Source organism: Pygocentrus nattereri, chromosome 11 (genome assembly GCF_015220715.1).
Source record: "Pygocentrus nattereri isolate fPygNat1 chromosome 11, fPygNat1.pri, whole genome shotgun sequence".
NCBI classification, from domain to species: domain Eukaryota; kingdom Metazoa; phylum Chordata; class Actinopteri; order Characiformes; family Serrasalmidae; genus Pygocentrus; species Pygocentrus nattereri.
This window is the reverse complement of record NC_051221.1, coordinates 34088110-34102883: the sequence shown is the minus strand read 5'-3', so window position 1 is coordinate 34102883 and position 14774 is coordinate 34088110. Positions and strand designations below refer to the sequence as shown.

At 38.6% G+C, this 14774-nt stretch overlaps 1 protein-coding gene across 2 annotated transcripts; it reads right to left on the bottom strand.

The window, feature by feature from the left end:
• Positions 1-36: 36 nt before the first annotated feature.
• Positions 37-14475, bottom strand: sv2 (synaptic vesicle glycoprotein 2). 2 transcript variants are annotated; one of them, XM_017706762.2, is made up of 13 exons: positions 14217-14475; positions 12597-12689; positions 11316-11477; positions 9677-9839; positions 9050-9171; positions 5712-5875; positions 5268-5348; positions 4270-4368; positions 3891-3979; positions 2272-2399; positions 1984-2079; positions 1595-1754; positions 37-1379 (listed from the first exon to the last, which is right to left on the bottom strand). In XM_017706762.2, exons 1-13 carry the CDS (start codon positions 14290-14292, stop codon positions 1196-1198), a joined length of 1617 nt encoding a protein of 538 aa, XP_017562251.1. In that variant the 5' UTR covers positions 14293-14475; the 3' UTR covers positions 37-1195. The 2 variants fall into 2 exon arrangements, with proteins under 2 accessions (XP_017562251.1, XP_017562252.1); XM_017706763.2 differs by having other exon boundaries at positions 1627-1754.
• Between the last annotated feature and the right edge of the window lie 299 nt (positions 14476-14774).

The following is a 14774-nucleotide window of genomic DNA, read 5'->3' as shown; positions in this document are numbered from 1 at the left end:
CTGTTTTGTTTATGTGTGCGAAATAATAATCATCAGTTTTTAGCACCAGATACATGATTTATTGTAACAATTCAGTACAATTACAAACACTGTTGTATGTTTTATTATTTTAAAAAAAAAACACACAAATGCCCATCATTAACTATCATATAGTAAACTCAGCACAATCTAAACTAGATATAGTGCATTTGCGTAATGCAAAGTTATAAGATACTGATTGACAGTGTTGAAAAAACAAGTCGTCTCTGAGACTGAATGAAGGCTTTGGTCTTGGCTGTGCATTTCTGATTTCAGACTGGTCTCAGGTCCAGCCACCAACTCAATCTTACTTTATTTTACTAATAGACTGGAACCTGGTTGGTCCAACATGAGAGGCAGAAAAAAGTCTAAATGATTGCTGTAATGTTTGGTTCTGGGTTGTGATTGTGAGCGATGTGAATAAAATTACACATCTGAAACTACAGATGCACTAAAATCAGCCCAGACTGGAATCCAACATGTCTAAAACATGAAATCAGCCATCAGCCAGTTTATTGTTCTTTTTATTTTGGCTGATTTGTGTTACAATTTTATGAGGTAATTAACATGAGTCAAGTAAGAGCACTTGTGTTGTATTTGAATGCAGCTGCTGCATCTGTACTATCTGTCGTAGCATAATTACACAACTCATTGTGTTAAACAGCCAATTGCCTTACTTTCAATGTAGTTATTTGGTTTATGTTATTTAAAATTAACAAATCTAAATGCCAATTTGGCCAATTAAAGAGTAAATATTTAGGTTTATTATGTAAGTTTGGCCAATAAGTAAAAGTGCTGGAAATGTGCCAGTGCATTCTTTTACCCCACACATTGTGAGCTTCAGATTAAAAAAAAAAGGCTAATAAAAATCAGCCAATTTGGAAAACAGAATCAGAAGTGTCAATTAAAAAACATTGAACAGTGCTTCTCTATTTGAAACATCCTTTCCTCTTTCTCAAAGGGAGGATGTCTGTTCCATGGTTCACAAGGCCAATCAAAACATCCACCTAGAAATCATGGCCAGCTGCAAGCAGATTCTTGTGTTCCAATAAAGTTCTGTTTGTAAAGTCTGGCTGGAGGCACAGGCTGACCAATGTTACTTTAGCCTTCATGTTTGTTCAGGTGTGTTTGGCAAGTGTGAGTATGTGTTTTATGTCATATTAACTGTGCCTGTGTTTCATGTTAAATCTGTCTGTTTGGTTGGAGGTAGCTTAAGAGCTGCTAGACCCCCAGCCAGCAGCAAAGCTGATACAACCAGTATAGGCACTGCACAGTTGGAGTCCACCAGCTGGCCAAAAACTACATTTCCCATGATCGCTGCCACTCGGCCTACTCCAGTGAAGAAGCCCAATGCAGAGGAGCTAAAAGACAATGAAATAATACTGAATTGATGTCGAAGATATTTATTCAATAAAGAAACATGTTTTTAAGCATGCTATTACTAGATTTTTAAAAAAATAAAATATTCTGAATTTTCAGTATAAGTGTGAGAGAGAAGAAGAAGAAGAAGAAGAAGTGTGAGAGAGAAGACGTGTATAGTGCACCTCTGCAGCAGAGTTGTAGTGAAGATAGTTACCGTAACTGTGTGGGGTAAAGCTCGGTGCTCACCACATCCAGAGCATTCCAGGAGATGACGGAGACCCCACTGAACACACAGGACATTAAGAGACTCTGGCTTTTAGTCTTCACCACATATATCAGGAATACGCTCACGCTGGACAAAAGCAGACTCCCAGCTGAGAGAGAGCATGTGAAAATAAGTGGAACAAAGTTGGAAAAATGGGAATAACTCGTACATAATGGTCATTTTGACTGGAAATGAAATAAATGAAGGATGTTCTCTGACTTTTACACACTACTGTACATTAGACGAACAACACTAAACAGACACCAACCCAGTACTGGGGTTTGTGCAAGATCTTTATGGAAATGTTATTGCTAATAAAAGGCTGAACAGTTACAAACCGAGGAGGATCTTCCCTCCCACTACGTCCATCAGCAAGATGGTGAAGATGTTTCCAGGCAGGTTAGAGGCTGCCGTCACAAAGCCCTCCATATAAACTGCAAACAGTGGAAATTTGTGCAATGACAATGATGTCATGAATACTTCTCATAATAGTAACAATGCAATGGCATCTAATGATGATTTGCAGCCTTGATTTACCAAGTTCTAATGTTCCACAGTCGTGTCTTGTGTTGTCTTTGTATTATGCACTTTTCTATGTCAACATATAGCTCTTTTAAATATTCTACCTGCAGTTTTTACTGGATAGCAGCTCTCATTCTCTTGACTTTGAGGTTGAGACATATTGGCACATGGAGAACCTCCATCTTCAGCTCTCTTGAAGAGCTCAGGAAACCACATCCATAAACCATAGTACCTACGAATGATTTAAAAAATTATTTTACATTAGTATATGCACTGAAAGTACTGGGTATTTGTAACATATTTTCACTGTAATATCAAAACTTTTTAGACCATTTGAAAATACCACGTACTCTTTATGCTACGTTCCATGATAAATGGATTAACAGATAGATCAAAATTATAAGAGAAAATTCTTGTTACTTGTACTTAATGTACAACCCCATTCCCCCAAAAAATTGGGACGCTGAGCAAAATGTAAATAAAAACAAAATGATGTGCAAATAATTTAAACCCTATATTTTATTGAATATACTATAAAGACAACATATCAAATGTAGAAACTAAACAATTTTATTATTTTCTTAAAAATAGATGCACATTTTGAAATTGATCCCACCAACACACTCTAAAAAAAGTTGGGACGGTGGCATGTTTACAAACGTGTTTCATCACCTCTTCTTTTAAGAACACTCTGCAAGCTTTGGGAACTGAGGAGACCAACTGCTATAGTTTTGAAAGTGAAATGTTTTTGATTTTGCTTGATTTCAACCGCTCATCAATTTGGGGGCTCGTTTGTCATATTTTTCATTTCAATTTCATAATGTGCCAAACGTTTTCAGTGATGACAGGTCTGGACTGCAGGCAGGACAGTTTAGCACCCAGACTCTTTTACCACAGCACCATGCTGTTACAATACAAGCAGAAAGCAGTTTGACACTGTCTTGCTGAAATAATCAAGGCCTTCCCTGAAAAAGACGTCATCTGGATGGCAGCAAGACATGTATACATCATTCAGCATTGATGGTGCTTTCACAGATGTGCCTGTCACCCATGCCATGTGCATTAATGTTGCCCTATACCATCATGAATACTGACTTTTGAACTGTGCACTGATAAGCTGAGTGGTCTTTAGCCTGAAGGACACAGCGCCCATGATTTCCAAAAAGAAATTCAAATGTTGATTCGTCAGACAACAGAACACTTTTCCACTTCCCCTCAGTCCATTTTAAATGAACTTAGGCACAGAGAAACTGGCGGAATTTCTTGATCCTGTTTATATGCGGTTTCTTCTTTGCGTTTTTACTTGAGTTTTAACTTGAGTGATGAAATGTTTTCACTGTCAGTGGTTTTCAGACGTGTTCCTGAGCCCATGCAGTGATTTACACTACAGAATCATGTCTGTTTTTAATGCAGTGCCTCCTGAGGGCCCAAAGATCACAGCCAGCAAATACTGGTTTTTGGCCTTGTCCCTTGCAGAGATTTCTCCAGACTCTCTGAATCTTTTAATGATATTATGTACCATACATAAAGAAAAGCAAAAAAAAATCCATTTTACATTAAACGTTATTCTTGAATTATTTTTCACAGCATCCAATGTTTTTATGTTTTAATGTTATACATTAAAGTTATCAATGTTTCCTTTTCCTGTAAAGTTTGCATTTTGGAGATATAAACCTTCATTACAGCAGTGATGTTACATTCAATAGCCTACATCCACACATACCCAAATGATATGCAGTAGTTAATGATCAGCAGGGCAATGCTCCTGGACAACAAGGATCTAACAAACAGCTGTCTGATTGGAGCCAGTCCCTGGGGCATGAGACAAAAATGAGAAACCGTAAGGATGTGGTATCAGCTTCCACCTCATTATAATTCAAGACCCTTTTTCTCTTGCCAAAACTGTAGAAAACTTTAGGGTAAAATTTCCTTCTATCCAATTAAGATCTCTAGGGTCACAGCACTGAATCTGAATAATGAAATCAACACTAAGCATAAAACATCAGAAACATATGATCCTATGTAAATATTACATTGATCATTCATGCACCTAAACCTGTTTAGCACAAGAGTAGACCAAGTGATGTGTAAAGTGAGCCAACCTGTTTAAAAAAACAGGTTAGATGTTCACAGCATCCACGCATTCTCAGTGGTTCCACTTCATCCTCATCATCTTTACGGTTAACAAGTAGCCCAGATGCCTTTAAACACACAAACACAGTAAGCTTCACTCATAATGAATGTGTGCAGTCCACTATGTAACTAGAAAAACAATAACAAAAAAGATACAATAATAATAATAACTCATCATAATCCATAAGTAAAAGTTTGCTTTTTGCTGTGAAAGCTACACTGATCAATCACACATCAGTGTTCATTTCAACAAAACTGTGAGAGTTTCCCATCCAGCTGAGTACAGCATCTCCAAAGACCTGACCAAACTGGCCTACATGACTGTGTTTGCAGCGGCACTGTGACAGGCAGACTCAGACCAGTTTCAGTGACCCATGAGGAACGACCAATTCTGGCACTGTTGATTACTGCTTATACTATAATCTCCAGAGTCTTGCGGACACCTCCTCATTCAGTGTTTCTTTTGAAATCAAGAGTATTAATAAGAATTACCCCCTTTGCTGCAGTAGCAGCCTCTACTCTTCTAGAAAGACTTCACACTGGATGTTGGAATACTGCTGTGAGAAGCATTAGTGAGGTCAAACGCTGATGTCAGATAATTAGTTCTGCATCACAGATTTCACTCCAAAGGTATTGGATGGAGCTCCATCACTCTAGAAAACACAGTTCAACTGCTCCACAACCCAATTATGGGGGATTTGTACCCCTTTAGTCGACATCTGGCATTGGGCATGGTGGCTCATGTACAGCAGTGCTTTTCTATGGAGATTATATAGGTTGTGGGTGCACAACTTAACACCTGTGGCAGCAATGGGTGCACTTTAAAAGTAGCTGAATTGTTTAACTAAAAGAAGCTTTTCATTATGTGTACCTGGCGTTATTCATTATTTGTAAGCCAAAACACCTAATGGTAAACATTCTATCATAAGCAAACATAATGCCAGATAAGACTACAGTATAGACATACTGGGAAAGGTTTGCAGCTTCCTCTGTGGTTAAGTTTGTACATCAGCTGGAACACAGTCAGCGCCTCCTCCTCCATTCCAACCTGAGTGAACAACAGAGACACATAAGACACAAAGGCTGCAGTTCTTTGCACCTGCGATATGTTCAAAAACAGCATGATACTATAAAAAAGGTTAAATAATGTGGCTAGATAAATGGTACCTTCAAAACTATTTAATAGTGTAGTAATAGTGAACAGAGCAAAGCAGAGCAGTAGCAGAAAACTGAATCCAAGCAAGACCAACATCAGGGTGTCTAGATATGAGCACCTAAATTCTAGTTGAGTTGAGCTCCTTTCACATTAATGCCTATACAATTCCATAATAATAATAATAATAATAATAATAATGTTTCTAAATATGTACATACACACACACACACACATATGACAGGATCATGGGTGTACCTCTATGAGGAAGCGGGGGCTCTCTGGCATGGCCAGACTGAAGATGAAGGCTGAGGTGAGGCTGGGGATTGAACACAGCACCACAAACACTCTCCAGCTCTGGAAATCCAACCAGCCCAGCTCAACATGCAGAAATGTTCTGGGAATGACTAACCAGGCTGCACCTGTACACCAGTACATACAAACGCATGAATACAAACACATTAGGGCTGCATGCTTCCCCTACTTTGACTTTGTTGGGGACTGATTTCCAAACTCCTTTGGTGTGACTTGCTTCACAAAACAAGGCAGCAAAGCAGTGCAACATCCCACTTTCCATGCACACACTGGCTGCTGGCATGAGGAATGAATGCCAGGCATTTCATCAGTGTGCCAGTGCCAGCTCTCCCCAACAAAACACACAAACATTCTGCTGAGTGTAATAGCAGGAACAGAGCACAGAGCTCAGCTGGATACAAAGCTGTCAGGCCACATCAAAGAGATAACAGGCAACAACTGAAAAAACTGTATACTTTGTTTGCAAGCTCATAGCGTGAACCAGAGCAAATAAGGACAGTACAGTCCGCCATCCCACTTTCACTCCAGCTTTCTCTTATGTTTTCTTTTCTGTCACTCTCTCTCTCTCTCTCTCTCTCTCTCTCTCTCTCTCTTCTTATGATTCTCATTTCAACATATTTCTAAGTAAGTCTAGTGTTTTTTGTTATAGATCACTCATGTTGCTGGACAGATAAAAAGATCATTAGGAACAGATTTAAGCTGATTTCTGTCTTCATGTTTTTAAGGACTGTGTAGTTTTATATTACAGTCCCACAGTCTTGTCACATAAGGACATAGTAACTTAAAATGGTATATAACTTTATTTGTAATCAATTGTTACAATAAATGGTTCACGTTAATGTCAAGGGCTTTCACTTTCATAACTGGGTCCAAAATGAAACTGTCAAAAAGTGTCCTGATGTCCACAGCTTGGTAAAGCCCATAACATATGTTTTTGCAAGGACAAAAGTCTTGTTGTGTCTTTAAATGACTCAACCAATCAGAGATTAGAGCTTCACCTGGGACAAATAAAGTAATTAACACATTCCCAGGTGTGTATAAAAAGAACCCCAGCACACCAGTGACGTGCAACCTGACCACTGACAACATGCCAAAGATTCAACCGCAAGCCAAAGTGCTGATCATCAAGACGTTGAAGACCAAGTCTGCTGCTGAGGTGGCAGACATCTTTAATGTATCCAAACATCAAGTGGAGAGGATAAGAAAAAGATTAAGAAACTGGTGACATTCATGACAAGCCCAGGTTAGGCAGACCCCCTAAGACAACTGTTTGAGAGGACTGTTTGTTGCCTCGACAGTCTAGGACCTGCCCATTTTCAATTGCAGCAGAGCAACATAAGAACTGGTCACCAGAAAAGGCTGTATCTACAAGAACAGTTTGTCAATTTCTTTCACACAGTGGTCTTCATGGCCGAATTAGTGCTCAGAAACCAGCATTAAACAGAAGACAACAAAAAAAATTGTGTCGCATTTGCCAAGGCCCACAGCTTGCAGAAAGGATGGACAGTGGAAAAGTGGCAGAAGGTTGAGTTTTTTCTGATTAATCATCCATTGAACTGCATCCCAATCGCCACAAATACTGCAGAAGACCTGTTGGAACCGGATGGAACCAAGATTTACCCAGAAAACAGTCAAGTTTGGTGGAGGAAAAATCATGGTTTGGGGTTACATCCAGGATGGGGGTGTCTGAGAGCTCTGCAGATTTGATGGCAACATCAACAGCCTGAAGTATCAACACATTCTTGCCCATTACATTCCAAACCACAAGAGAGGGCAAATTCTGCAGCAGGATGGCGCTCCTTCTCATACTTCAGCATCCACATCAAAGTGCCTGAAAGCAAAAAAGATCAAGGTGCTCCAGGATTGGCCAGCCCAGTCACCAGACATGAACATTATTGAGCATGTCTGGGATAAGATGAAGAAGGAAGATGAAAGATGGAAGATGAAACCAAAAAAATCTTGATGAACTCTGGGAGTCCTGTAAGACTGCTTTCTTTGCCATTCTAGATGACTTCATCAATAAGCTATTTCAGTCATTGCCAAGACATATGGATGCAGTCCTCCAAGCTCATGGAAGTCATACATAATATTATTTTTTCCATTTTTTCCACCAAGACTTTATGTTCTAATGTTATTGTAGTATGTTTGTGTATTCAATATAAAGTATATGTACAATTTCAACATTAGTTTTGTATACGACTTATGTCCAAGCAAAATCTAACCTTTCTGTCCTAATTAAATGATAAAACTCAATGAATGATACAAAACTTTCTTTTGGAATAATAAGCATAATCTAGAGGGCTTTGCCTTTCATATAAGCCATTTCTGATTTCAACTGATCAACTACAAGTGAAGTTATTATTTGTTGTTCCTACAACTTGGATAAGCGACAAGACTTTGGTCAGGGACTGTAGAGCTTATAATATCTTTCTGAACCCAAGGGTACTCAGATGCCAACGTTGGAGTTTGGACACCCTTTTTCAAGTATTTTGTGCTTAAGTTGGGTTTCTCATAGTCTCCCACCTTTAAAGGACTGCAGTTACCCACACTATAGTTCTCCTTATGCTATTCATTCACCTGAGTTTTATTACCATAATATTTATTACTTAGTCTGACACACTGGTCATTTGTGCTGTTGGCAACATCGCCCTCCAAGGTCCAAGGTTAACTAAATGTTAAAGTAGAATTTCAACTTAATATTGGACTGGTGAAAATGAGGCTATTATTTTATTTTATTTATCAATGAATTGATAATGGCTGTCATCATAGTTATCTAGCTTTACAGTGGTGGTAAGGTAACTTAAAATGTAACATCATATGGAAGACCAACTTTCTTCAGTGCCTGGTTGGTGGTGGTCATTTTTGGGTTGAATTCAGACAGAATTTTTTCCAGACTCAGATTAGGTTGAAATTCAAACCTACAGCTCTGCTCCATGCACCAAAATCTGTCATTATTTGCTTCTACATCAGCATTTTTAACAAACAGCACCTGCTAACACACAGATGTAAGATGAACTTCATACCCTATTTTTCACTGTCTGGCTCATCACAACATTCAATTGTTTTCCACACATCTTCTGCTTGAATAATTGTGCTACGGAGAGTCTGCAGCAACAACAATCTTTATCACTTCGATGTCCATATGTGGTCATATGCAAATGTATTCATGGATGTCACATCACAATCATGTAGTGATAAGAAGAGATGTTTTGAACCGTTAACAAATGTTTACATGATAAGATAGATAATACATCAAATTCTCATTTTAAAAAGTGTCATACCTGCTGCTAAAATGTTTCCAGCCATCCAGAAAGTGGCAAGAGCACTGATCATGGCCCCTCTGCGCAGCTTCGGCTGGAACTCGGAGAAGTAAGAGAAGATAACTGGGATGGAGCCGCCCACACTAGAGATGAAATACACAGTTACTTACCCATGGTAACTGAGATTAGCTATAGTGTTTCATCTAATCCACAAATTCAAACTTTTACTTAGCCTTTGTGGATGTACACCTTATGCTGCAACAGCCCATATCAGGAGGGTTCAATCTTATCCACAAGTGTCCGGTGCAAGTTTTCGTTCCAAACAAGATGAGGACACCTGATTTCACTTGTTTAATCAATCAGTCTCACTCTTTAAACAACTGATCATGTGAGATCCTGCTTTGGTGCTACAAAAATCTGCAGCCACACTGGCCCTTTGCAGATAAGATTGGACAACCCTGACCTATATGATTCTTACCTTAACTTTACTTTTGGAGGGATTTTTCCACTGAAAAACACTTTTAGTCTAGGACTGGTTTTGGTCTATGGCCAGAAAACTAGCCCTATATTGGAGTAGTTCCATGATCAATTCCTCTATAAAACTCTGAAGGACAGTAACTGCGTCAGCATGTTCTGAGGGATTCTTACCCAACTCCACTGAGGAACCGCAGAAGCAGAAACAGCCAGAAGCTCGGGGCTAAACTAGCCACCGCACCAAATGTCCCATTCACTGCAAGCGAAATGACCAGCACCCTCTGACGGCCTCTCTGATCGGCCAGATACCCCCACATATACCCACCCAGCATCATTCCTGCACAGAAAAAAACACCACTTTACACCAATATTGAAAACTGCAGTACAGTAAAATAAATTTCACAATCTAAACTTATAATCCAGGCTATGACTAGTGACTATATACAGCCATATATAAAAATTTGAACACTATTTATCAAATGATATGTTCCACTATTTCTCAAATATGGTGAGTTTAACATAAACAAATAAAACACAATATAATTGTGCAATAACATTTGCAAATGTTTTATTTTTTCCAATATGTTAAATTCAACACATAAACAGTAAGTTTGCATTAACACCTGCATGAGTGTGTTCTCTGCAAAGAATTTGTTATTTTATATTAAAAAATGTAAAATAAACACAATGTCATTTGAACTGTGGTCCCCAAACTTTTTCATACAACTGTAATCCAAATACCTACGATCCTGCAAAAATCTATCATATCTGTCTAGTTAGACAAAGATTCTGATGACCAGATTTGGCAAATTTTCAATAATGATACTAATACTGACACCTTCATTTTGATTCTGATTTCTGAACTATACTTTTCCAATGCCTTCTTTGTAATTACAATGTTTGATTGTAAAGGTGAGGCACTGGTTGTGGGTGTATTTACTAACTGTAACAAACTACCTCAATAATCAAGCAGTGCTGGTGTTAATAACATGCATAGAGCATGTAATTTAGACAGCTAATCTGCAGTCTAGATTTCAAAACAAGCCTGTTTATTGGTTCATTGATGCTTAGACTTATTGAGGTACTGAAGTCCAGTACTGAACATCATCGTTAAACACCTGGTAGTAGTGAAGCTATTTGATTGATACCATAAAATGTACTGAATTATGAAGCCAAGTTCTTGTTATTATAAACATGTTACTTTACCTGGGTATAAGTAGTGAACTAAATAGTATCTACTATGCACATTTTAGGTCATTTTCCTGTCATGAGGAGTGAGCTTAGCTAAATGCAGAACTAAATTTGATGAGCCAGTGTCACTATTTCCTTTTTTTCTTCATTCCAGTGTCTGAAACATGACTGCAATGAAACACAGCAAGACGTTCAATAAGACGTAGACAGTGTGCAGATCACACCAGAAAGACATGAAAATGTCTTTCTAATAGAAAAAAAATGTATTTATTTATTAAATATTAGAAAAAAAACCAACTATGCTCGTCTGAGCAATTAACCTTATTACTATGTTATGCCACTGTTTTATTTCTGCTGAAAACGATCACAACCTCAGGTCACTGCTGATTAGTCTACCTACTGAACAGTTGAAGAGTATGAACATCTTGGCCATGGCACTGTTAAATATTTAACTCTTTTTATGGTTATACTGTGTTAAACCCACAAGCTAAATCTTGCAATTTGTAACACTGAGCTTGCAATGGGCAAGTAGCATGTAACGTACAAGCAAAATAAAATGACTTGTTCACTTAAACTGAGGTCTGAAATGTAACTGATTGATGACTAAATTTCTGTGACTGACCGAGGAATATGCTGGCAGTAAGTAATCCCATATCCGCAGAGCTGAGCTGCAGGTCACAGCGGGCCGTAGGCAGCAAGAAGGACACACAGAGTATCTCCACTGCATCACTGGCATTGGCCCAGCCACACACCAGCAACAGAAGGCCATGGAACAGACCAAACCCTGAGAACAGAGGATAAAGGACAAATAAGGTCAGTGTGAGTGAATAAGGGTGGTAATCACATTAGGGAGAAAAGACTATTACTTCAGCAAAATAATGACTCATGCACAAGTAAAAGCAACTACCACAAAGTGACTTGAGTATGACTACAGAATAAAGTTTCCAATTAAAAAAACTTCAGGTACTGAGTCGCCTGCAGTGACACTCCTTAATACATCCACCATATCAGCATATGAATGGAAGCTTGTTATATTTTTTTCCACACAAACATACTCAATTATAAGCATTTTAATATGAAAATATTCAGTCCATGTAATGTAAATACAATTTGCTGCTTGCTTCTACACATGTATTACAGATTAATATAACACAAAGGAAAATTTCAGAGATTAAAATGATTATTATATGCTAATATACAGCATAACAGGTACATGCAACAGGTAGTAGACTTGCTTTTAAACAATGTGAAGTACGACAACGAGTGAAAAGCCTTTACTCAAAGAGGAATTCCACTGATTTTTCAACATTTCTGCAGGAGGCAATTGTTAAGATGTAAACAAAGTCATGCAGAGCGGTTTAATGCGAAATGCTCTGATCTAGATAAGCTGACTGTCGTACTGACTTGTTTAGAGTGACAGTGATAGGAGCAGGGGTCTGCAGCGTTTAAAGCCTGTAAAAGCTCCCTCACAGAAAATTAACACACAAAATGGTTATGAATGCACAGCCTGATGCTGAACACACTGTTTTATAACAGTTCTCTGGTGAGGTTTTGATCTAAAAGAAATGTTTGTATTATTCAAGGTGTTGTATGCCCCTACACCCCCCCCGCTTTTTTTAAACTTTTTTCCAGATTTACTACTATTTTACAATTACAACATTGTTACTTATTAAAACTCAGATGATGTATATATTCACTGGAAGCTTCGAACATAAAGTTGCTATGTTTGTGTCGTGAATATCACCACCAATGTAAAGAAATCCAAGTCTGTAAAATTTTCTACAGTTAACCATTCCATGTAAAAAACACTGTCAATGGCTTTGTTTACATTCCATTATATTGACATTTAGAAGAATCTGCATTTTTCCCCTTTCAGCTTTATAGGCTGAAATCCTGCTCACACCTGCTTCCTCCACTGCCTCCTCATAGCTCAGCTTCGGCTGGTCATCGCTGCGGTCATCAGTGGAGTCTGGACTCTTCTCAGAGGGAGCATCACCTGATTCCAAAATACAAGTCGGCAGAGTTAGCTGAGTTGGGGGGGGGTAAACAATTCACAGTTACATGCTGTCCTGTTATGCTACTGAAAAAAGTAATACATTGAAAAAAAGGACATAAATCACACTATTTACTAGACGGCTTGTGTATCTTACCTGACTAATCAACAGTAACAGTGTAGCCTTATGAACAGTGTGGTATCTTTACTGCCAATATAGTGTTGTAGGAGGAGAGTCCAGCAGTGGTGGACGAAGTGCACAAATCATGTACTTGAGTTAAAGTAAAGATACCCAAGGTAAAATATTACTCCAGAAAAAGTCCTTACTCTAGACCTCAACTTGAGTAAAAGTCCAAAAGTATTTGCCTTCAAATGTACTTAAGTATTGAAAGTAAAAGTACTAAAAGATTAATTATGACTCAAATGTCCTGTTATCATTTTTATAACAAGACTCGCTTCATAAACTCATTTCAGGTGAAAATCCTCCAGTGTCTCTCTTGGTAAACCAGTCTTTTGATAGAACGTCATTAATTAGTCTGACACTGATCTCTATTAAAATGATGTGATTGTGAGAGAACAAAACACTGAAGGTAAACAGTTTCCATCAGGGAGAACCGAGTGGCTCTGAAATCACTTTTTACAAATAAGCCAAGTTTCAGTTTAAGATTTATTTGTAACTTAGTTACATGTTGAATAAAAACTGGCTTTAAACTCAGGATCACAAATAAGTTTTCCTTTACTATATTGATCTGTAGGTCTCTGTTCATAAACATAAACTAACCCAAACTAATTTACTATAAAATGAAAGTGTTTGTATGAATTCAGAAAAAAAGAAACACGCCAGTCACGACTGCATATGTGGACATATTTCTATATTGTGGTCTATTTACACAAAGTTAGGTTAGTTCATCATTTAGTTAGACGTATGTATTTTTACGCTGCTGCACTGACGTTGAACCGTGTGCTGCACTGGGTTGGTATGACCAACAGGTCAAAACAAGCTCAGAACAAAGTGACCGCTGTGCCCTGATTGGTGCTCTGGCTTTGCACTTCTTTCGTTTTGACATGTTACGTTTTTATACACACAAAAACCAAAAGGAACGACAGGTTTCTCAAAATGTAGTGAAGTAAAAAGTCAGATATTTGACTTTGAAATGTAGTGGAGTGAAAGTAAAAAGTCGCCCAAAATGGAAAAACTTAAGTAAAGTACAGATACACGAAAAAACTACTTAAGTACAGTAACAAATTACATTTACTTAGTTACTGTCCACCACTGGAGACTCTCCTCCTACAACACTGTACTTGAAAGGCGCAAACAACACTGTTTCATTCAATAATGTCTCTTATTTTAATATTTTCACGTTCTTTGAACGAGCAGCACCAGCGTATCGACCACAGGGGAACTTCGGTGCCACCCAAAACATTTACTCGCTGTTTTAAGAACTCAGATAAATACAGCCCGGCTTAGTGCGAGCAAAGCATCATGGAAGCCGAAGTGTGGCCTGACGCCGTGTTAAATTCAGCCCCTACCGCCGCTGTCTGGGTCCTCTGAGCGAAAGCCGAGCAGCGGCCGCCTCGCCTCGTCTACTTCACTCCGTCGAGACATGGAGTATCAAGTGGTTAACACCGCGATCACACCGTTAGTTCCGCCTCCTATGTCTGCACACAGCATCGCGGAAGGGTTTTGCGAATCAGCGGCATGCAGCGATTTACAAAAACGCTTTGGGAGTGAACCCAACTCATAAAGTCCACCATGAAGCACTGAAGCCTCGCGGTTGTAAACAAAGCGCGGAATTGTGGGTGATTCCTCAGTTGACTTTAACGGCGGCTGTGCTCCTTTTAGCATTATGCGTACTTGTACACTAGCTGGTCTCATTCCCAGTGCGCAGATTGGGACGCAGCCAGCATCTATGCACGCGTTTTAAGGATCTAATTAGACTGTCTTTTCATGCTAGTATAACATCTACACTACTTGTGAAGGTTTGTAATGTAAAAAAATAGAAATATACATTTCAGTTGTATCTGTTTAATCACTGATTGAAGATGAGCCCACTCCTGGTACTGGAGATCTACCACCCTGCAGAGCTT